Source organism: Mesoplodon mirus (genome assembly GCF_964341445.2).
Source record: "Mesoplodon mirus genome assembly, chromosome: 8".
Classification (NCBI taxonomy): Eukaryota; Metazoa; Chordata; class Mammalia; order Artiodactyla; family Ziphiidae; genus Mesoplodon; species Mesoplodon mirus.
In genome coordinates this window covers 87,357,632-87,382,673 of record NC_138984.1, presented here as the reverse complement: position 1 = coordinate 87,382,673, position 25,042 = coordinate 87,357,632, and the positions used below count along the sequence as shown (strand labels likewise).

General features: G+C 40.8%; 1 protein-coding gene across 1 annotated transcript in view; it reads right to left on the bottom strand.

The window, feature by feature from the left end:
* Positions 1-25,042, bottom strand: part of RAPGEF4 (Rap guanine nucleotide exchange factor 4) — a gene marked incomplete at its 5' end in the record, with an annotated part of 310,415 nt that overhangs the window by 28,367 nt on the left and 257,006 nt on the right. The window contains 7 exon segments of the mRNA XM_082631169.1: positions 1,304-1,401; positions 3,512-3,658; positions 4,815-4,893; positions 5,112-5,142; positions 5,893-5,981; positions 8,170-8,307; positions 21,535-21,626. Of these exon segments, the coding sequence (XP_082487295.1) occupies positions 1,304-1,401; positions 3,512-3,658; positions 4,815-4,893; positions 5,112-5,142; positions 5,893-5,981; positions 8,170-8,307; positions 21,535-21,626 (674 nt within the window).

Here is a 25,042-nt window from a genome sequence, read left to right as displayed (position 1 = left end):
AGAGGCCCGAGCGCTGTGTGGCGAACACATCATGTGCCACCTTTGGCAGGGCTGCGGCTGAACTGGCTTTTGATGGCTTTTGCTTCCAGAAGAGAGCAGTGTAACTCATCCATGCCATTTTTTCCCCCCAATCCCTCAATACTGGGAGATACTTATTTTTCAGGAAGCCATGAATGTAGATGATGAAAAATATACGAAAAGGACTGGGGGCAGACTCAGATCACACAGCGCTGGTGGTTGGTTGAGTGAGGCAAGGGCGCTCACGGGCCAGACAGATGAGGGCGGGGTGGGAGAACTAACGCCCCTTCTGTGAAGCTCCCCTCCAGGTGAATTCAAGATGTTGCAAAATCTGCTCAGCTGTGAGACAGTGCACGAAATAGCTCTCCCCAGACTAGAAGGTCAGATTCATGATGAGGCTAAACAGGCTCTAAAAAGTCCAAGGAGGGGAATCGTGATTTACCTACAATGTCTGATCTGATTAAACTGAACGTATATCACGCGTCACTTGTGTAGTTAAGTTTTCCCCCTAAAACGCAATGCAGTTTCCCTGTAGTGCCCGTGTTGCACTTTTCTTGGTAAAGAAGCCCGGTGTGTCTAAAGATGGAAAAAACCAGTTCTCTATCCCCTGAACTGGCCCCACAGGCTCTCTCTCTAAGATACTCTAGTAGCTGCTCACTTGTACGCCTGTTACAGGAGAAATAGAAATGAACCCTACCAGCTGCAAAAAGAAGAGAGGGCCAGTCACTTATTAGCAAGGGCCAATTAAGCCTTTACTCACAGAGAGCTGGGTGGGGCCGCGAACACTGTTTTGGAGACTTAGGAAAGGCAGCTGGCCTCTGAGATTTCCTACACAAGATGGAGAGAGCCCTTTCAGGGAACAGCATTTTCCCTGGACCGGAGAGTGGCTCTGCCATAATGCATTTCTACATCCCCCCTAAGGGGTAGGATAAATTGCAACATCTTGTCTTGAAACATTATTTCTATCCTGGTGTCTAAGTATTCAGATTCTTAATAGTAATATTTAAACCGGGGACATTTCAAGGACGTGAATTACTACAAAGAGTTCTGAAAGCTGAATTATGCCCCAGTGGTGGTGTTACTTGGCGAATTTCCACAAAGGAAAATCTAAAGCTCAGAGCATCTCAAATGAACACCTGAGGCTTACCTAATAGACTGCAGAAAAGAAAAAGACAAGTAGCATTCAAGATTTTTTAGCAACTAGGTTCAACGTGACTGCAAAATTAAGCTCCAGACAAGTTTTTCTGATTGCAGACGCTGCTCTGAGGTGGCCATCCACACCTACCAGTGAATCGAATTTCTCTCGCGGGCAAGCAAACAGGCGTCCATTAATAGTGAGCGTCGTAAATACTGAAACATCATTAGGTTTGAGCACCACCTTTTCTGTGAACATAAAAAGCAAGAGATTGCCTATTAAATGCACCTGAGATTCGCTGCACTGCCCTAATCACACCAACAAATTGCCAGCTTGGTGAATTACCGGAACACGCAGAGTGACTGCATAAAATACAGTACTGAAGGAACCCACTGAATAAAAAAGACACAGCATTCATGCAGGCACACGACACTCAGGATGCCGTCAGAAATGACCACAAAACAGGAATGGAAATACCCGAGGGTCAATTCACCCAGTTCTGCATACAGAAACCGCACCCGCTTTTTAAAAAACAAGTTACGCTTCCAGATGGTAATAACGCCCAGCACTCTGGAGATGCCAAGAGAACTTTTAGAAAACTTAGGGGGTTTCTGAGATCCCACATGACTTTAGATGTAAAATTTATTACCGTTTTATCACTCATTCCCTAATTTGGAGGGCAACTGCATTATTAGATTAAGTCTTCTATATTTAAAAGATAATTCATACAATAAATATTTAGCATTTACTGTATGCTGGACACTGCTCTAGGCACTGAGGATACAGAAGGGAACAATACAGGAAAAAAAAACCAAAACAGGGCTTCCCTGGTGGCGCAGTGGTTGAGAGTCTGCCTGCCGATGCAGGGGACACGGGTCCGGGAAGATCCCACATGCCGCGGAGCGGCTGGGCCCGTGAGCCATGGCCGCTGAGCCTGCGCCTCCGGAGCCTGTGCTCCGCAACGGGAGAGGCCGCAACAGTGAGAGGCCCGCACACCGCAAAAAAAAAAAAAAAAAAAAAAAAACCAGTCCAGAAAGAGCTTATATCATAGTAAGGGATGCAGATAGTGCCAATGTACCAGAGAGTAAGCAGTGAGGAGGAGAAAACAATATAGCAGGGAAGGAGGCTAGCAAGTATGTATAAGGGGGAATTTTAGAAAGGGAACTGGAGAAAGGAAGCAGGGGGCCTCCATGAGACAATGACACTTGGGGGAAAACCTGAAGGAAGTGAAGGAGGCACCTGGGATAGCTATGGCGAGAGTGTGCCAGAGGGATCATCACGGCAGACAGACGTCCTGGGTCGTGTGTGCCGGGAACAGAAATGGAAGGGGATATCTTGGGAATCCAAGATGCATTTAAAAATCCTACATCAGTGGAATCATTTGTCTTCAGACACGGCAGGGATGGCTCACCCAATCTTGAAGGATCTTCCAATAACTATCAACTCGTACTAGACAAGCTAGCCTGACGGCTCTGTCCTCCAGGCTCTCACTGCAATGCATGCAGACCCTTCCAAAACTCTGGCTGGCATGGACTATAATTATTTATCTATTGTCTCCCTCACCAGCCTGTGAGCAACCTGGAGGCCCAGGCTGTGTCCAACACCTCCTCTCCTCTCACAGCCACACTAAGTGGCCAGAAACTATACGAAGAATGAATAAACGACATTTCAGGAAAGCACAGAGCAGTCTAGTAATCCTGCGAGGGAAAAGACTTCTCGTTTTGTTTGATGAGCTGAGTTCCTGCCCTCTTTACTGGGAAAAGAGGAAAACCATCATCAGCTGAAAAGAACCAGCCTGTGGCCACCTCCAACTTCACACTTGTGAAAGCCTACAGCCTTTGGCTAGAAAAGCCAGGTGCCCTCTTAGGGCCCACATTTCTCAGAGCTCCAAGGTCTTAAGCTTTTTTTTTTTTTTTTTTTAATTGCAGTATGGTTGATTTACAGTGTGGTGTTATTTCAGGTATACAGCAAAGTGATTCAGTAATATATATACATATAGAAACAGATATTTACATATATAAATTGTTTTTCAATTCTTTTCCATTATATGTTATGACAGCCTTAAGCTTTTTTGTTGAGGGTTTATAGGGAAAGAACTCCAGGCTGACACCCACACCAGAGACCTCAGTTCCAACTGCCTTGGATAGATCATTTCACCCTTTTCTGCTTCAGAGTGGGTACCTACAGGATAGGGGATATTAGACACTAGCCCAGCCCGCCTCTAACCACTTTATTTCTGTTATTTTTGGGAGCATACACAGCACCTATTTGTCCCTTTGGATCAGCTTGGAAGGGCCTCGCTAACTTCTGGCAGGGTTCTGTTTGGATGGGATATTCTGCTTTGCAGAAGGCTGTTACCTCCTCCGGAACTCATCTTGATGATGATCAGGCCTTCCCCAGAGCCTAGTTTGTCGGCAACTGCGCTGAGGACTTCCTTCACCGAGGCAGCCACCGGCACCCGGATGGTTGTGTAGGTGTGGTCCATGCAGTAGACTTTAAACAGAACTATTGGGAAGGCAGCAACAATAAGATAAGTTGGTCTTGTGAGTTCTTAAAAAAAACAAAAGCTATGCAAAATGTTTAGACATCCTCCGAAATTTGCACCATCTTGCCGTTCTTAAGATTTGTATTTATTTGTACTCATGTATGCCTATGCCTGCCTCCTTCTAAAACTTCTTACCTTAGCATTGGTCTAAGAGAAGTCCATGACTGCCAGCTCCAGTTACAAAAACCACAACAGATATTTGTGAAAAACCCACACACAGGTCAGCGAAACAATGAGAAGTATGTTTAGGCCAATTTTCTGGGTCTGCCTTTGTCCGTGAGCCTTTCTTTTTCACAATACCGGGAGTGCTGTGTTGTAGGCAGATTACTAGGTTCCTGCTGCCCGGTGCAGTGGTGGGGAGGCAACATGAACACCTCTGCAAACAGGAGTGCTTCCGCCTGGGGCCGTGAACATTTGCGGACATTGCTGCTCACTTGTTCCCTGGTTTGTGTACTCGGAGGCCAGGTGGCACGGGTGGTACTCAGCTCAGCAGACTCATATGTGGCACCCAGACGCTCAGCTCTGAACACATAGATCTTGGAGGCAATTCCAGCCCCTGTAATTCTGGAGTTTGGGGCACCGCTAAATTACAAGAGTCATCTGTGGCTTAAGATGAAGATCTTATCGTGATCATTCATCTTATTTTGGTTGTGATTCTTTGGAGAAATCTTAACCAAGCAAACAATAACAGCCAGCATCTCTGCCTCCCTGATGGCTGCTAACGAGGTATTGCTCAGGGCCAGAGTGCTCTCCCTGGGTGGGAGCCCCACTCTGCAGGTGCCCCTGGCGCTCCACCTCAGCGAGGCACCTGCAAAGCGCCAGCCACCCTCCTGCCACGTTGACAATGGGTGCCTGAGATAATCTTTCTCTCCTTCAAGGAAAGGTAGCAGTGGGGGAAGAGGCGGAATCAGGAGAGTGTGAACAAGCACCTCAGCTCCAGGCACAGAGTTCAAGAACATAAATAATTGGAATGCAAACGGGCACCTCCAAACAGACCATTTGGAGTACACAGGGACAGCCAAGAAGAGCTGTTCTGTGGGACCAAGGGGTGATTCCCAGGGGGGAAGATTTTATTCTGACTTTAAATAATCTGCCCAAGTTGGAAGACATTCTCACCTTCATCAGAGCCACGGATAGGCTGGCGCTTCTGGGCTCTCTCATCGCCTGTGTTGAACTGCTGCAAAAGAACTTTGTGCTGTAAAAAATAATAACAGCAGCAGCTGTCATAAGGAATGAATGACAAATGCGCATTTGCAACTCAGAGGACACACATCTGAGAAGCAGAGTTGAGAAATAAAGAAAACATATTTTGTATTGACAAAGATATCACTGTCCTATATTGCAATATTATATTTTTGGAGAACTGTCATTCTACAGGGCACGGTTAGAGACTCCTAATCCGTTGCCACTTACCTTCTTTTGTGGAGCCTTTGCATCTTCTGAACTACGAGAAGTAGAGAAAGCACATTATTTAATACTGTTGGTATTATTATTTTAAATTGCTTCATTTGTATATAACTTTAATCTTACATTAGAAAATGAGATCACAGCATCCCTTCAGGAGGCAATACGATCCTCCTTATTTTAATACTGAGAGGCCAAGGCCCAGAGGAGACAGCTAAGAGATCAACTCTTGTCACAGACAGATCCCTGGTCGAACTGATGTTAAAAGCCAGAATTTCTCGATCTCAAAGTCTATTTAGTAGCCGGTATTTAATCAACGGCTCAAAGAACAGCATGTGAAAACCTTCTGTGTTGCCACCGAGAGGACACAAATATTCACCACCAACAGCACTCGCGGCCCAAAGTGAATTTACCATATAAGTAATTCTCCTCAAACTTTCTTTAGATGCCACTGACCACTTTATTTCTGGATTCACTGCCTTGAACCAAAGGGACCCGAGTTTATTGAGTTAGACACTCAGAGAGGATCTCTGGCTCCTGAGGCTCTCTCTCGGCAGCCATCCGGCACAGAAGGCAGCTAAGCGGAATCTCTGTCCTTTTGTTCATCTGGCCTGACTGCACCTCCTCACCCGATGCTCAGATGGCTCAAATCAGAATAGCGTGTGGTTGCTGACAAAGCATCTTTCACCTTTTGGGAGGTGGGCAAAGGACCTCCTGGAAGATGATGTGATTCAGAGGCAGCGGGCACTTACTTGACGAAAGCACACCCCAAAGCCAAGCCCTTCCTTACATTTGCTTGACAATCTTCTCCAACTCGGGCAGTTGCTCCTTGAGGGCAGCAATCATCCGGGCATCATCTGATACAGACACATAAAACTCCTGTAATTGGCAAAGGTCACAGGCTTTTAACAAGAACTGCACAAGGTACGTAATTCTGTAAAGAGCAACAAAGACGTGTCCCTATGTCATCTGCCTCACTAGCATCTCCAGACCATGGTTTCATGGACTGGGGACAAAAAAGTAAAAGAGAACGTTACGGCATGCCTAAATTCAAAATTGCAAGTGAGAAAAAATTTTGGAAACTGATGGTGGTGATGCTTGCGTTACATTGCGAATGTAATTAATGCCACTGCATTGTATGCTTAAGAAAGATTAAAACAGCAAATTTTATGTTTGATATATTCTACCACAATAAAAAAATTGAATTGCAAATGAATTGTTTATATGATATTTATACAAAAGGCAATGCAATGCAATGTTCTGGAATGGGTTATTTTTTTTTTTTTTTTTTTTTTTTTTGCGGTACGCGGGCCTCTCACTGTTGTGGCCTCTCCCGTTGCGGAGCACAGGCTCCGGACGCGCAGGCTCAGCGGCCATGGCTCACGGGCCCAGCCGCTCCACAGCATGTGGGATCTTCCCGGACCGGGGCACGAACCCGCGTCCCCTGAATCGGCAGGCGGACTCTCAACCACTGCGCCACCAGGGAAGCCCCTGGAATGGGTTATTTTATAGTCTATCCTTTAAGAGCACTGTTTTCACCTCAATGTTTTTCAGGGAAATTTTAATATTTATTTTGAATATTATTTTAGTGTTTGTTGTGTAATATTTACCACTAGTCGTGGTTAACTGTTGGTGGTAAAAGTACAGTCGTGGTTTTCAGCACTGAACTGAAATTCTGCTGAGTTTATGTTACCGACTCGGGACTCTTCACTGACGTCCTGGGAACGGCCCCGCCCACTGAGCAGCAGCAGCCGTGCCCTGCTTTGTGCAGGAGCAGTGGCCTCCCCAGCAGGAGCTGAGAGCTGTGGCAGTGGCAGCTTCACACCACTTTGGCTCATCTGTAAAGTGGTCCTTTACTCGATGCAATAGGTAGAGGCCATGACCCAAATGACCCAAGCTACTATTATTCCTCTACATTTTCAAAATCCTTTATCCCACAGCCGTGAGGGACTCTCATCGTCCACCTTTCCTCCCAGCCTCACTTCTCTGCCTGCCAAATGACATGAGTAAAAAGGAGAGAGTGGGGACGTTTCTTTTGGATAATTCATTCTTTTTTTTTTTTTTTTTTTTTTTTTTTGTGATACGCGGGCCTCTCACTGTTATGGCCTCTCCCGTTGCGGAGCACAAGCTCCGGACGCGCAGGCTCAGCGGCCATGGCTCACGGGCCCAGCCGCTCCACGGCATGTGGGATCTTCCCAGACCGGGGCACGAACCCGTGTCCCCTGCATCGGCAGGCAGACTCTCAACCACTGCGCCACCAGGGAAGCCCCTGGATAATTCATTCTTGAACAGACAGACTGATAAGGTTTGAAAGAGAAGCCACATTGCCTTTTGCCTGAACAGGAGTAAGGTCCCTGTCTCAGATTTGGAGGATAGAATGAGTCATCAAGGATTAAATGCCCAGGTCGATGCTGTAACTCGGGCTGGAGCCACGGGAAGGAAAAGGGAATCTCAGCTGAAAGCAGTGTTTACACAGTAATCATGTCCCTTCAGAACTTCCTCATGGCCCCAGGAATTCCTCAGTAAAGTTATCTGCTTCACTCTACTCAAAAATATCCACCATTTCATCTAGTAATCCCACTCCTAGAAATATAACCAAGGATAGACCTATTGGCACAAAAGTGTTCACTACGCTGTTATTCTAGGAAGGTAAAAATGGAAATGATGTAAATATTCAATAATATGGGAACAAATAAATATATCTGTGGCAAGGCCATTAGAAATTTTTATTAGAAAGACTCTACTGACATGGAAAAATCCTTACATCAAGTGGAAAAAGCAGCCTGTAAAATGATGGGTACTGTGTGATTACAACTACGGAAAATATAAAAAGAAAATAACCAAATGAAAATACATTAGAATGCTACTTCCAGTTATTGAATTACAGTGTCAGGATAATAGATGATGCTTTTCTTTACTTTCCTTATAGTACCCTTCTGATGAATGAACATGTTAACAGAATCTAGAATTTGCAATTACAGTCCCTCCAGGGAAGCTGCCATGCCTATGGGTAGTCCCTGCATTGTAGGACAAAGGTGCATTCTTGGAAGGGATGACCCCCACGTACCTCCAGGAAAGCCATTGCCACATCATCCTCTTGCAGGACGTCTCCATACATGGCGGCCCACTGCAAAACCAGGCGGATGACTCGTCTCTTATTGTTGAGGGCATAATCCATTTTCTCTTGTTCTGTACCTTGTGAAGGCTGTGCATGGTAAGTGCCAAGGAGTCAAGGAAGATATTTAGCCATTCACTGTGCTACTTGCAAAGACAGGGTGACAGATCCCAGCTTCAGAAAGCCTGCCTTCTGGACTACTGGAAAACCTTCCTTAGGCCCTCAAGAAAACCCTCACCTGCACATGGGTTCTGGACCAAATGCATACAAAACCAGCTGACTTTGCCTTGATCGTTGCCCAAAGAATTAGACTTGCATGGCTCCACTTGGACTTGTGTGTTGACAAGGATTCTTGTTGCGCCTAGCTCCAGCTCTCATCACATTCCCTGCCTGCCTGCTGCCCTGCCTTCACCTCTAGGGCTGGTAATGCTTCCTGCTGTTGCGCCTTGCCACCTCTTGTTGGCTCCCACAATTCTGGACACATCTCTACAATCCTTCATTATATGCACTTCAGTTAAACACTTACGAGTGGGCATCTAGTCCTGCTGGAACCGTGACTGACACAAAAAGCACATGGGAAGGAGGTGAGGCTGAGGTAGATAAACTCACCCAGGGTTAGGACAAGGAAGGCTTCCTGCTGTATCCGTCTTCTGGTGAGGGATTCAGACAGTTTTTTTTAGACCCAGTTTTTATACCATCCTTTTTTCTCTTGTTCAGAACCATTACTTAACTCTTATTGGCTTTTTGTGCATCAGTGGTTAGTCATCTTAACTATAGATTCCTTGAGGCTGGGGGTAACATTATTTTTCTTGTATTCTGTACCGTGCCTAGCACAGTGACATTTACATAGCAATTTTATCCATTAATACAACAGATAACTGATTGAGTGTCTACTGTATGTGTCTGATGAAGGTCCCTGCTCTCAGTTTACATTCTTCTGTGGGTTACAGTAGGGAAAATATAGTATGTGATCAAGAAAAATTTTAGATTAGACATACTGTTCCTTTTTCAGTGATTTATAGTACATATTATAGACAATTCATTCGTAAAACAATTTCCTTTTTATAGCTTACACTGTAACTTGCACAGAGAGTACCTCAGTTAAGCCCTACTTTATAGTCTTGTGATGAAAACATCATTCTTTCTACAAGTGAGCAAGCTGACAGTAAAGGAGTATAAATGGCCAAGATTACATAGTGAGATTGTAGAGCTGGTTTTAAATCCAAGACTCCTAATTCCAACTAGTTTATTCTGCATTATACAATATCCCTGTGCCTCATACCTGGCTACAAGACTGGGCATGTCTTAGCTTACGACCATGACTTAAAAGGCACTGTAGAGGGCCTCCCTGGTGGCGCAGTGGTTGAGAGTCCGCCTGCCAATGCAGGGGATACGGGTTCGTGCCCCGGTCTGGGAGGATCCCATATGCCGCGGAGCGGCTGGGCCCGTGAGCCATGGCCGCTGAGCCTGCGCGTCCGGAGCCTGTGCTCCGCAACGGGAGAGGCCACAACAGTGAGAGGCCCGCGTACGGAAAAAAAAAAAAAAAAAAGGCACTGTAGAAAACTGTCTTGTGGCAGTGCTATGCTTGGGAGCTAAACCAGTCAAGGGCCTTTTCTAAAGGGACTATAAGTAATCATGATCAAGGTAAATGACAGAACTTTAAAGCAAAGGTTTACTGCATGTAAATGGGTTGCAAAATGGTTTTCATCAATTGAGCACGGGATTCATAAAAAAGAAAATTGCTCAACCTGTATTGCTACAATTCTCTTTGAGCTTACAATAAAAAAGGGAAGAAAGATCACTTTCTGTGAAAATTATTTTTTTTCTGATTAACCCTTTGGTCTCTTTCTGGTATGCACACATAACTCAGTTTTTCTTTCCAAAGAGTTGCAATGCTGGGCGCTACATTTTAAGACTATTTTTTAGGGTACCTACGAGCATAGTCAGGCACATGGTGGGTACCAAGTGAGTAATTCTTGACTGATTGAAAAATATGTACTGGTTCACTCGTAAGTCAGTGAGACAGTGAGAGACAGAGAGAGAGAGAGAGAGAGAGAGAGAGAGAGAGAGAGAGAGAGAGAGAGAGAGAGGGAGGTTCTTTCCTATTTGTATGAGGCTGAAGTGGTTTGAAATATCTAGTTGATAGTAAGTGGATATAATTCTAACTTTCCAGGCTATCCCGACTTGGACTCAAGGAAGCAATACAAATGCTTGTATGTTGCATCCAGAGGCACCAGCTGCACACCTGTGGCTAATCTATAGGGCCCTAGTGTAGGATGGCTAAATTGTCATTGTCTCTGTGGGTCAGGACACAGATTTTTCTTGTCTTCTCTTCTGCTGGGGAAATCTGTCTTTTGTGTACAATAAAAGAACACATGATTGCAGGGATTAACATGATTAACACTTCAAATATGGGTCGGGCTCTACAGTTTACAATAAATATACTCAAGTGCTTACATGATCGTGTAATGCTCTCCACAAACCTGAAGGGTAAATATTTACAGGTGAGGAGACCGAGGGTCAGAGAGATCTGCCCAAGGTTGTTCAGTGAGTAAATGGCAAGGCTTACAAATCCAGGCAGGGCTCTTATGGCCGCCCCTATGGCCCAAACAGTGGCTATAGTGACTACACACTGGTGCTTGGGTTCATGAAATTATTACCAGTAATTGCATCTGGGAAGCAGAGATCCTAATGGGAAAGAGATTTCTCCTCCTCTTTCTCCCTCTCTCTTTCATCCGTCCTTCCTCCCTCCCTCCTTCTCTTCCTTCCTTCCTTTTGGAACTTTTTGCTGAAGTTCCTAGTTTCCTAGAGCTGACTCAGCATGTCCAGTCCCGAAACCAAGGGCTGAGTGCCCCCCACTCTTCATGTATAGCTCCACAGCCTCCTGAGAGCTAGAACTGACTGAATCCAGAGGGAGTAGGAAGAGGCTTTCTCTTTTTTTCTCATGAAAGTTACAAATCTTTACCTCTGGAAAAAACAAAAGGAAGTACTGATTTGTTTCACAAAGTCTTGCCTTTCCCCCTTCCAGGTGTTTATTCACTAAGGTGGAGTTGAGAGTAATAGTATTTTCATAGCTGAATCTAGGCATGTGCTCAAGGATTCGGCCCCTCCACAGGCATCACACCATTCCATTCCTCAACAGGCTGCTGAATCAGATTCTCAGGTGACACAGAAGACTCTACATGTAATTGATCTGCCTGAAATGGTCACAGGGGAGGTGCTGGGGCTTCTATTTATTCCCATAACAATCTCCCCAGGTTTTTAGAATATTTATGTGATTTTTAGATTTTATTTAACTCCTACAAAAAAGAAGGGGAAAGAGAAAAAAACCTATATTCCCTTCAGAAAGCAGCCAAAGAATAAAGACATCCCACCAGGTCCCTTGTCTCAATATGATGTCAAAAATGCAAGCTAACAAGAGTAACATTTCAAATACAGTATTTGTAAACTCACACACATCAGAAAGGTTGCAGACACCATTACTTTCCGTGGCTAAAGCTGGAATAATAATGCATGAACCATTTGATGGAGAAAAGTCCTATGTGGAATAAAACTCTACCTCTTCTCCAGCACAAATAACAGTTTAGAAAGGCTTATTAATGCACACCACACACATTTTTAACATACGAAGAACACTATCCGAAATACATACTCAGCTAACGTCTGTTTCAAGAGTAGGTTAGTACAGAATATCAAACACATAATAATCCAATGATTTTGTCACACGATCAGGAAATACTTGTATAGAATAAGGTCATGATCCATGATATGACGACAGCTGGGTTCCGGTAAGAAGCAATATGGCTGCTTGAATTCATGGGAAAAAGTCACAGAAAGATAACATGGTTCTGGTATCTGATTCTGGTAGCTCATAAAGTGCTAGTATAAAGTCTGTAAGAGAATCTGGAATTATTCCCTTAATTGTTATTTTTAACACAATTAAGTAAAGGCCATAGTAGTCCAAGTGGCCAAACTCATCAGTCATATACTGAGTTGATTTCAGATGATTCACAGAATCATAGAATCTGAGCTTTGATTTTATCTCCTTCAACTCCACCATTTTTAGAGGTAAGGGAACAGGTAGAATGAGGTGAAGTGATTTTTCTGAATTTATCAATGGAATTCTTCCAACTAGAACTCAGTTCTCTTACCTCCCGCCCCAGGACTCTGTTGACTTGTTCATGTTATTGTGTTTGTCTAATATTATTATTTCTTTATCCAAACATATATTATGCAGCAGAATTAGGTGACCTAGAAGTTTGTTGGATAACAGGGAAATCCATGTGAGATGTAGAACTGATCCCCAAAAGCCCTCAAAGAAGACAAAGCACATACAGAAAACCAAGAGTCAATTGTTGCAGCCTTGACCATCTGAGAGTCAGCGAAGCAGGATCCCTAATGTCTGAACTAGACCCTCTCTGCTCTATATATTCAACCAGTTCTCTTGGCCAATGTCTGTTGATTTAGAAAGCAGTGGCTCTCCACTCCTAACCAGACCAGACATTCTTAAACTACTGATGATTCAAATCCTAATTTGAGGTTTCTCATTATGGTAGTACGACTTTTCACCATCCAAGAGCATTAAATAAGAATCCTTCAGCAACATAGATGGACCTAGAGATTATCATATTAAAATGAAGTCAGACAGAGAAAGACAAATATCATGTGACATCACTTGTATGTGTAATCTAAAAAATAGATACAAATGGACTTCTATACAAAACAGCTCATATTTTATGAGCCACAGACAGAAAACAAACTTATGGCTACCACAGCGGATGGTGGGGAGCAGGGGGAGAGATAAATTAGGAGTTTGGGATTAACATATACACACTACAATGTATAAAACAGATAATCAACAAGGACCTACTGTATAGCACAGGGAACTATACTCAATACCTTGTAATAACCTATAAAGGAAAAGGATCTGAAAAAGAACATATATATCTATAACTGAATCACTTTGCTGTACACTTGAAACTAACACAACATTGTAAATTAACTATACTTCAATAAAAAAAGAAAACAAATTAAAAAAAAAAGAATCCTTAACTGCAGGAACCATGTCTTAAATTCAATGTGAATCTCTACATTTCCTAATCAAAGACTGGGCACATGAAACATAAAAAGCCTCAAATGTTCACCTTAAACTATTCAATGACACTGTTTGGAGTGCTACATATAATAGAATATTCTTAAAACTGTTTTTCCCCCAAAATATCACAGCTCTTTAAAACTCTTTATCTAAATTACCTGAAATTCCATTTTGTCGAGATATCAAATGCAGATCATAGATACATTCTAAATGAGTTCATATTCAATGTTACCAGGTTGACTAAGTCTACAACAGATACCAAAATCTGGTACATCTTTTAAACAGAACCTTTTAGTTATTGGGTATTTAGTCTATAGGGCCATAGGCTTTCAGAATGACTAAATCTTTATTGAACTGGACCAGCCCCTTTGACATCATATAAACATGGATGAGGACAAATTGGATCTGTTTTCAGTGAGGTATTAGGGCTGAGAATCAGAAGAGGTGAAGGCCACAGAGTCTTTTTACCCTGCCAACAGCAGGTTTAATATTCCACTGAGGCATTTTCCTCATGCCGGCTCTGCCGTTCAAACACTGTAATTATTTCATATATTTTTACCTAGTTATTATCTTACTCACCACAGGCACCTGTAATTTTTCTGTATTTTTTTTTTTTTACTGCTCATTTACTTATTCTTAATTCAGCTAATAATGGTTCCATGTATTAAAATTATCATGGGGAAGGTAAGTGAAAACCTCCTAGGATGTAGAGGCAGCAGATTCATTACAGCCTACAACAGGGAATAAAATATTATGTATACTTTTTGCAGTAAGTACATGCTAATTATGCAGCTATTTATAAAACACTTATCAACATCCAAACTGATACTCTTCAATGTTGTTGTTTTTTAAAACCCTGCTTTGCATACAAGATCTCTGCTTGAAGCTGAAAACAAACTTTGGGGGTCATCTGCCCACTGACTAGACAAAGCTTTTGCGCATTCTTTATCTTATGCCATATTCCTCTCATGATGGTACAATCATTTATTTATAGGGGGCAATATTTACACAGGGCTTTAAGGTTTATAATGTATTTCCCACACATAGCCTTATTTGATCTTCGCAAAAACCTGGTGAGGTGGGTAGGGCAGGTATAATTACCCCTATTATATAGATGGGGTACAGAGAGGTTAAGGATAATTGCCAAGTAATATAGGTTTCAAGATGCAGGTCTTAAACACGGGTCTTCTGACTTCAGAGCTCTTGCTTTTCCTACTGTATTATGGGCCTCTTTACTACCCTGCTTGACTTTGTGGAGCATCCCCACATCCTGAGCACCAAGTCTACTCCTTCCTTGATGCAGCATGTGCTTGGGAATGCAAGTCCTGGAATTAGACCATCTGGGTTCATCTCTTGGCTTCCCCACTTATCAACTGTGAGACCCTTGGTCAGTTAGCTGACCATTTAGAGCCTCAGTCTCTCCATCATCAGTAAACTTTACAGGATTGCTGTTAAGAAGGAGACGAGGCAATACTGGTAAACCATGTAGAATGGTATCTGAGACATATTAGGTACTCAGGTTATCGATCATCATTATCACTGATCCACCTCTGGAAATAATACAAAATCTTTAAATGGATGGCCCAGGCATTTCTGAGTTTAACACTGTGATGCTATTCCTACCAACACAGCTGCTCCTGTGTTTGTGTGCACCTATTAACTTGGAGCTCACATGAGCTCTTTCTGCCTCCCATTTTCTTGCTCAGAATATTTTTCTTTCCTCACTGATTTTCAGACTTCTCTGCATTTTTAGAAGCCTTTAGTTCTTGGCTATTCTTTATAGTTTTAGTCAGGGGGTTGTACTCATAGCAGAGCAGTTAGGACTTGGTCTAATGCAACAATTGCTTGGGTTCAAATATTGTTCCAACCCTTACTAGCTATGTAACTTGGGGCAAATTATTTATCTGCTCAGTCTCACTTCCTTAATGCAAAAAGAGTACACATCTCACAGTGTTGATATGAGGCTGAGAAAATGCATATAAAATACTTTGTAGAATATCTGATAATACAGTCATTTTCTTTGAAAGAGGATACCATGTTCATATCATCATCAAACCAAGCCTTCCTTATTGGAAATAAACTCTGAAATTGCATATCTGCAGAGATAAATTGTTCTTATAGTGCCACATGGATCAAACACTTTTTGGAACCAAGTAAAGGACTAATAAAATGGTAAAATTTGGCTTCAACAAAATTTAAGTTGACAATCTTCCTTAGAAGTGCCAAGAATATTCCTAAAAACATGGCTTTAAGAATCTGATGCTCTTTTGTAAATCTTGATTTACAAATTTTGGTAATTGTTCCTCTTAGAGAACCCAAGTCAACTTATAAAGAGAATACCCCCAGGTCATTTTCACAGAGAAATAAAGGATGGAGACTCTGCCTTTTCAGTAAGGAAAGCTATTGTGTTTACTTTGTTTCTGTATAAGGGACGTAATACATACAAAGGCAGTTTTAGCTAAAACTTAGTGGCAAATCTGTATTCCATAGTTTCTTTTTAATTCAAGAAACTAAATTATTTCCACGCCAGAAGCATAAAATTCATGTTCAATACTAAGCCAAAAGAAATTAGGATACTAAGAGAAAATATTTGACCAAAATTATTGCTGTATTTAACTTTTTATACATTTAAATATAAACCATTTATCACTTAAGATTCTTTCAGCTGAAGTAACAATCTGTTCTAAACAACAGATTCTAAACAACAACAGAATATCTAAACAACAGATTGTTGTTTAGAACAGATAGTATTGCTGTATTTGTTGACATAACAGAGACTCTATCGGTAGGGTAAGCTTCAGGATTGGTCCAAGTGCAATGATGTCATCATAGACTTCATTTTTTCCCTGACCCTCAACTCATCTCAGCTTTGTCATAGGGCTCATTCTCCTAATGGTTGTAGGATGGCTGCCACAGGCAGTTGGGGCAACAGGCTGCCTGTTCTTTCTTTTTTATTAAAGTATAGTCGATTTACTATATTGTGTTTGTTTCAGGTGTACAGCATAGTGATTCAGTTATTTTTTTCTGATTATATTCTATTATATGTTATTACAAGATACTGACTATAATTCCCTGTGCAATATAGTAAATCCTTATTGCTTATCTGTTTTATGTATAGTAGTTTATATCTGCTGATCCCATACTCCTAATTTGTCGCCGCCCCCTTTGGTAACCATGAGTTTGTTCTCAAAGTCTGCAAGTCCATTTCTGTTTTGTTCCTGTTCTCTTAACTGCTTTTTACTCAGAAGTCCCAGGAAACCTCTCTTTGAATCTCATTGGCCCTGTCTACATTGGGCCTGCAATGTGAGAGCCAATCGCGGTCAAAGGCAGCCAATTACCATGACCAGCTAGACTGACCACCTGACATGGCACTGATGGTGGGGACTCAAATACAATGTCCATTGCAACTGCAATTACATTAATGCTACACGGAGTTTCTCCAAACATCTGTTAGTATATGTGGAATCTTAGGTGGTTATTTGGCTTCCGAGTGCCTTGTAAAATGTAAATAAATATCATACCAGTGTCTTTTTTGCCTCACATGTGGGGGCTGGTGTTGGAAAGATAAAGATGTGAAAATGCTCTGAGTCAAAGATAGATTTATTAAAATTCAAAATAATATTAACTTAGTTGTGATCACTTAACTGAAGGCCTGCCTGCATTTGTACAGACAAAAAGAAGGCAGAGTTTAACCATAAAACACAAAATTAAAACAATAGGACAGCAATTCAGTAATAAACATCAAAAGCGTTAAAATATTCCGTATTCTTTGCCTACATTTAGAAACTTAAAAGTAAGGAATATATGTGGGCAAAGGTTTAGCTGGAAGGATGCTGATTCATCCCACTGTGTTTGTTATAGGAAAAAATGTGGAGATAATCTAAATATTCAATAGGAAGAGGCTAAGAAAATTAATTATGACATATCTACCATATAATATTGTGAATCAATAAAAATGATAACATGTTATTCTCATGCATCCTCGTCTCCTTGTTGCCCAGCACAGTATAACACTGTAAGTGTTCAGTGTTTGTGGAATTATCTGGAAAAAGTGATGTAGTTTTATTTATATATACTGATTTGAAAAGATATCCACAACATACTGTTAAGTGAAAAAAACCATATTTTTAAAAAGCATATACAACATGATAAAATTATATAAAATTATATAAAATTATACATGTATATAATTTCTGAAAGCTTTTTCATAATACAATTCACCTGAGATACCAGGTGAATTTTGTTCTCTTTTTCTGTAAATTGAATTTTTTACAATGAGAATGTTTTATTTTTAAGGATGACAAAGCTATCTATATTTAGAAAAATGGTGTGGAAAAAATTAGTGGGAGAGAAATGGCTCTGTTTGTTTAGTAACAAAGCATACACAATTATTTAGCGTATGACCCCATTCTTACATTTCAAAGCATATATCTATATGTATAGAAAAAAGACTGGAAGGCTACATACCAAAATGTTAACCATAGTAATACCTGGTAGGTTTATAGGGGGTTTTAATTTTCTTTTTAAAGACTAATGGAAAATTGAACTGAATTCTAAGTACAGATTTTAAAAAGATTAAAGAAACTAGAGATGAAAAGTACAGAAATTGAACAAATATCATTTAAAAAACTCATTATAAAGCACTTGTATTCATCAGGCCAAATCATGTCCCAAGCATATCTAATGAATAGAGAGTCTCTCTCATTAGCACATAAAAGGCCTGAAATATTAATGTTAAACAGAGTTTTACCATCTTCTTCTGTGCTAAAAGCAAAATTGGAGGAGACATACAATGTGGATTAAGGACAGAAATAGCCGCCAGTGGCTCAGGGCTCAAATCTTTTCTGTACTAGTAATTACCTTTCTCTGAGCAAATCATAATTTTTCATTATCCTAGTTTATTGATTTGGAAAAAGAGCAGTGAAAACACTGACTTCTTCATAGGGCTGCTATGAAAAGTCACACATATTAAGTACTTAAAAACACTCAGCCAAATCAACTCACTCAGTATAAGTGCTTTAATGGAACGTGGTTAAGTATTATATTTTACTATCCTTAAATCCCATAACAACATGGGTATTAGCCCACTTGTTCCATTTTACATTCTATCTCCCTGTCACATGAGGACATGGTGCTAAGCAGTTTATATGTGTGTTTTTTTTTTTTTTGACTGTTCATTGTCTATTTCTCCACTTTCTCTATTTTTCTTTACAGGCAGTCTCTATAAAACTGTCCAGTAAAGTGCTTTGCCTTTCTTTGACCAATATATCAGCAGTGACTCAAGCTATTCCCAGGGATGTGGGAATGAGGTGAGGGCCCAGGATGTTTGGAGTAGATTTACTCTAAAAGCTGTTCCTTAGTTGCTACCCCCGAGGTTCCCTTCTAAGGTCTGGACTCTTTAAGGATTCCTTCAGTTCTCTGAGTTACCCCATCCTTCTGATGAATTCCTTTATTCCTTAAGTCACTTACAGTTGGTTTATGTTACTTATGACCAAAAAAAGGAGCTTATATAAGAAGCCTATATAACATCTCCCTGGAGGCAAAGGGACTAAAACTTGAGTCTTTAGCATGATATAAACACACTTACACATATGTGACTTTAAAGGATAGAGCCCTTTCCATTCGCTTGCCTGCAGCAGGATAAGTTCCTGGCCTCCCTGGCATGCTTTCTCGAGGCATTAGAGGACAGTAATTCTTGTTTTACTCCCAGTATCTAAGGACTGGACTTAAGCTGTCCAATATGGCAGCCACTAGCCACATCTGGCTATTTACATTTAAATTAATAGAAATTAAATAAAATTAACAATTCAGTTCCTCAGTCATAGTAGCCAATTTCAAGGCTAGTGGCTACTGGACTAGCACAGATATACAATATTTCCATCACTGCAAAAAGTTCTATTGGACACTATTTATTTGGTTTCAACAAATTAGGCCCACTTTGGTTTTTAGCCAACTGAAGCACAGATAAACATGTATCATGCATGCAATACATTACCAAGAAATGTTCTTAAACTCTAATTAAAAGATAAGCTTTTAAAGAAATAAGTTGTGAAGAAAAAAAAAGTGACACACCCCATGCTTGGAATCCTAAGACCTGGATAAATCCTAATTCTGCCACTTGCCTTGGGTATGTTTGTTTTTGCCTCAGAATCCTTGTTTGTAAAATAAAGCTGATACTAACCCAATAGAGTCCTGTAAGGATAATATAGTAGTATAATGTGGGTCAGTGGTGCCTGACACGTAAAGAGTTGATTCAAAATAGAACAATTAAGAGAATCTAAGTTCTCAAAGGGCGGGGTGTGAAGGAGGTGGTCTGAGGGCACTAGGTAGTGTAGATGATACCCAACCATCCTGATTCCTTCCATCTCTGAAAAAAGAATTAGGATTGGATATCACAGGCCTCCCTTGATTCTACTGTCCACTTTCCTGCCTTCTCCTCCTCCCTGCAACATTATCCCCACCACATCCCTACTGGGGCATGGCATAGACTTTCCCTCTAGGATCTTCTGTTTTAAGAACAGAGGTCAGTGCTATGAATGTTCTCAATCAATTCTGAAGGAGAATAAGCTAATAAGAAATCAGAATTTGCCAGAAGAATATAAGCTTAAAGTTTGGGGCTTTGAGTTGTAAAGATATGACTTGGCCCACTACGTTCTCTCACCCTTCTTTTGGTTTTGTTTGCCTTAAGCTTATCAACATGCTAACTGTTGGGGGAAAAAAAAAATCTAAACTCAATGGTGGCTTTTATTTTTCCTTCCAACAAATCTCAAAGGTCTAATAATGATAACTAAGTATGGAGTTAAAGAGCACAGAGAGATCCTGAATGTGTCAATTTTACTTGAGAAAAACTAAATATGAGCCAGAAAGAATATGTAATATATTTAAGTCTCATTAAGCTGTCATCACTTGGAAAGATATTTTCCAGGCAAATAAACACCCAAATCTCACTCTTGCAGCATCCTCTGAATAGCACATTCAACTCCAATCTCCTATCCTCACACATTCTGTTGACTTCAAAGAGAATTATGGTTGAACAAGAAAATGAGAATCAGGTAGGGCAATTATAATTCTGAAAAAGGAAAACATGCCACATTGATTGGATTGCTCAGAGAAAAGAGAGCCATTCTCCTTCAATATATTTTGCTGCTCAAGAAGGCCGAAGTATTTGGGGGCCTAACTTTTTGCTGCTTTAAAAATAAAGCAGAATTGGAAAATACACTTTCACATTCTGCCAAAGTTGAGGGTATATCTCATTCATAATATTCACTCCTTTTTTTTTTTTTTTGTGGTACGTGGGCCTCTCACTGTTGGGGCCTCTCCCGTTGCGGAGCACAGGTTCCGGACGCGCAGGCTCAGTGGCCATGGCTCACGGGCCCAGCCGCTCCGCGGCATGTGGGATCTTCCCAGACCGGGGCACGAACCCGCATCCCCTGCATCGGCAGGCGGACTCTCAACCACTACGCCACCAAGGAAGCCCCAATATTCACTCCTTTTATTCAGCTTCTATCTTCTGAATGTTCCCTCTGTGCCAGACACTGTACACCCACTGGTCAACTCAATAGACTATTGAAAAGCTGCCCCCAAACAAGCTCACTATGAAGCTACCTAGAGGAACTGCCATTAGAATTTCAAGTTTTATATCTTTGATGTAAGTCCATGGGATAATAATAAAAATAGCCACAAAGGAATAAATTTCGGTATCTAGAGGATAGGGTGGACTAGGATGAATGTGAAAGAAAAGTGACCCCCCCAATGATAACTTGTATATATCTCATCAGGTTAGTGTTCTGATTAATACTACAGCTTAGAGGGACACAAACAGATCACCGTCCATCCTGCCAGGTATCCTGACAGAGGTACCAAGTCTGTCTCCAAGCTTAGGAAACTATCCCTAACAATATTCCCTAATAATATTGTTCACCATAGCCGTCTCTGGCCTACCTCCCAGGTGTGTATATTTCTCATCAGCATTACCTTCCTTATAAGGGTAAACTGGCTCACTTTTCTCTGCACAGGGAATAAGGAGGAAATCCTTAAACACGGCACAGCAAAACCATGCCAGGGAGAGCTGGAAACCTGTGCGAGGGGAAAACTGCTGATGTTTCAGAGTTCGACAAGGGCGGAAAGCACAATTCTGCCCGAGCCATGACTTACCTTGAGAGAGTGCAATGAGATAATGGCCGTATATATGTGGGGTGTTGTCGAGGGAACAGACTTCTCACAACAAAAGGATATTGGGCCACCAGAGCTGGGCAAAGCTGGGTATTTGGCATAAAAACACAGTGCATCATAACAAAGTCATTTAAAACAGAATCTGCAGGGGGGCAAAACAAAGCAGAAAAGGAAATTAGATGCCTGTAGAAATGTTTAGGAAAGCAGGAGTATCTACTCATTTGTTCTTGGCCAGTGGTTCTTACACATCGGCTTGGGGTATTGTGGTTTTACTGTACAAAGAAGCACTGTGTATAAAAATAATACGATTGACAGAGCTTGAGATCAAAACTCAATTTCTTAGGACAATGGACAAAACATACGGTAGTTTTAAAAGAGACAGACTTGTAATAATGACACTGGTCACCTGAGCCACAATTAATTAAAAAATATATATATAAAATTAAAGAGCCACACATGGGCAGTACCATGTATGCAGGATTAGGACATGGTCATTTCTTTGTCTTTTACACCACCTGTCTTTTGTCAATATCTCTTTTCCTTTATTTCTTTTTCACCTTCTGTTTCCAGAAGGAGCAATAAAAGATGAAAGGGTGAGAGAATTACAGAAAAAGGAGGTGGTAAGAGCAGAGAACTGGTGAGGGAAACAAAAGCAGAAAAGAAAAAAAAAAGACAAGATAAAGGCTGTGAGCAGCAATTGAAGCAAAACAAAAGCTCTCCAGTAGATTAAAATGGTGTATGTCCTATATTTGAAGCTATTTTTAGATAGGTAAGTGGGGAGATGGCAAAAGAAATAAGGCAAGTCCCCCCAGATAAGCTTCATTTTGAATTTGATGCTGGTTCTTCATTGCAAAGACTGTATTATCCAGGCAGCCTTAATGGGAAAGCACATAAAGGCAGATCTGAAAGCCTTAGGAGTACACAAGTTAAAGCTTTGGAATCCAAGATGCTTATGGGGGTTTTCAATTAAAAATGAACTACCATGGCTGAGATTTGCAAAACTCACATAACTTTTCAAATAGAAAAGGGTGAGAAATATGAAAACTGTCTAACTATATGTATTGAATTTTCAGTGTGTTTTAAATTAACAAATACTATCAAAGTTGCAATCAGTGACTAAAGATTTAACTGTTATACGTATTTTTTAAAAATTGATATAATTGTCATAAATTATGTAAGTTTAAGATACACAAAGTGTTGATTTGATACATGTACATATTGCAATATGATTACCACCTTAGCTTTAGTTAACATATATATCACGTCACATAATACCATTATACTCATTTAAATATAGGTGATGAGTGTAATCCAAAGTTGTCATAACTAGGTGTTACTAGTGGTTTCAGTCCCATTATACTGAGCCAGAGAAGATGCTGAGGTGTCAGACAGAAGCTGTATAGAACTTTTTTTCTTAGGTATGAAAGGACGTTCATTGGCATGTCTGAGTTTAACATCTAGTGTCATCTTTATATGTTTTAGATATAAAGGATTTCTCTGAGGATAGGAGAGAAAATGCTTGCTTATAAGGCTCCCCGAGGCCTGTGCTATAAAGTAATTTAAATGTTGCTAAAGCAGAGATTTGAGTAGCGTGCTCCAAGGCTGGCGAGACTGTCAATCAGCATGGTAATCACCCAGCACCCACATCTCAATGTAGCTTTCTTATTCTCTGCTCATAAGCAGTAACTCTTGAGAACCGATTAAAAAAATCACTTCCTACTAGAAAATGATTTTCCAAGTCACTCAAGGACTAATTCTGGTCATAGAAGTAGAAAGTCTAGGAAACCAAAAGGTCTCAGGCAGAAAATACATGTTTTGGGGTAAACTAAGAGAATGTACTATCAAACCCAGGGGTGTTCATTTCTACGATGTAAACCAGTTTCACTGGCAACTCTGACATCTCTTTCTTATTGTAAATCCAAAAATGCTAAGGGTCTCCCACCCCACTGCATCCATGAGTTTTATGGGGCAGAACTAAGATTATTTTTAGTGTCTTAGGATGATGATATAGTAATTCATATTTTTGATTATAAGAAAGACAGATTTATTCTTTCATCCAATCCATGAACATTACTTGCAAGAATAACAAAATCAGAAAAAAACTGCAGGGAGTAAAGTTCAGTATTAAATTATGATGTGAACTTAGTTCTAATATAAAAAATGGAAGGGTCAGGAGTCATATCCTAAGTGGCAGCTATGCTATATACACTGATTTCTGGCCTTCAACTTTTTAAGAAGCAATAATCCAGTCCCCTCCTCTTTCAGAAGTGACTTTAAAAGGAAGAATATATTTGTTCTTCATGGGTAGTAAAGATCTTACAGATCTTTTCTTAGATTCCATAGTCTCTAATGCACTAGAATGTTCCTTTTTGGACAATATTCACTTTAGAGAAGATGTTGTTTCTTGTATTATGCAATCACACATTCTGGGCAACAGTTAATCAGAGGGGAAAAATCTGTATTTTTCCTGACCTTGGGTCCTAGAAATTTGGTTTGAGGTTATGTTTGCCTCTGGGAAGCAAGCAATCCTCTCATAACTGGTCCCTCAAGGATTTCCTTTTTCAAGAAAAGATCTTATCACATTCTCCTTGCTCAGACATCTTCAACTACTTCTCAAGGCTTAGCTTCACATTTAAGATGCTCTGAGATCTGGACCCTAATTCTTAGACCCTACCTTCTTTCTGACACTTATGTATACAATAGTCTAGCAAAGCCAGACCACCTGGTCCTCCTTGTCTCTTTCTAGGTCAGCACTCATGTTGTCCCTCAGGATGGAAGGCTTTGTCCTTAGTCTCTAGTTACTGGTTACCTGCCTTCCTTCAGGGCCACTTCAAAGGCTGTATCCTCTGTGACACTCTGCCTGGTCCCCTCAGCCTTATGATCAAGTTGTTTGCACATTCCTTTAGGTCCTGTAGCAGGTTATAAGCTTCCTGAGGACAGGAGGGTGGTTTCTTGTTCACACTGCCTTGTCCTAAGCATCCAGCTTAGCACCAGCCCAACAAGATCCTCAACAAATATTGGACTGAAAATAGCTGCACTGGAGCCAGAGATCCTGGCTTTTAAATCTACTACTCCCCAAATAATTCACTACATAAAAAACCTTAGATAATGTATATAAAAAATGAGAAACTGGAATGAGAAGATAAAATAAGAAGTAAATCAGTGGTAAAATACTTTTAGGAACCATAATAATGTTAACATTACCTTGAGTATATTGCAAAGATGACAGAACTGGACGTTGAACTACTACTAAGTTTTTTAGATAAGTCTTTGAACTTCTTTCAGTGAGAAATCTTCTTCTATGGAGTTCAGTGTGCTTAAAATATTAACCCATTATTCTGAGGGGCCAGTAGCAAATGAATGTGGGCTGTTCCAAAGTCACACATAAGATGGTAACCAAAGTGGAGAATGATACCAAACTCTGAACACTTAATTCATTGGTAAGATTCATCTCATTTACCCTCAAATCTCTGTGTCTTAGTTAACAAGACTGGTTCACTGGAAGGTGGTATTATGAGTTGATTTTTTCCCCCAAAAAAGATACGTTGAAGTCCAAAT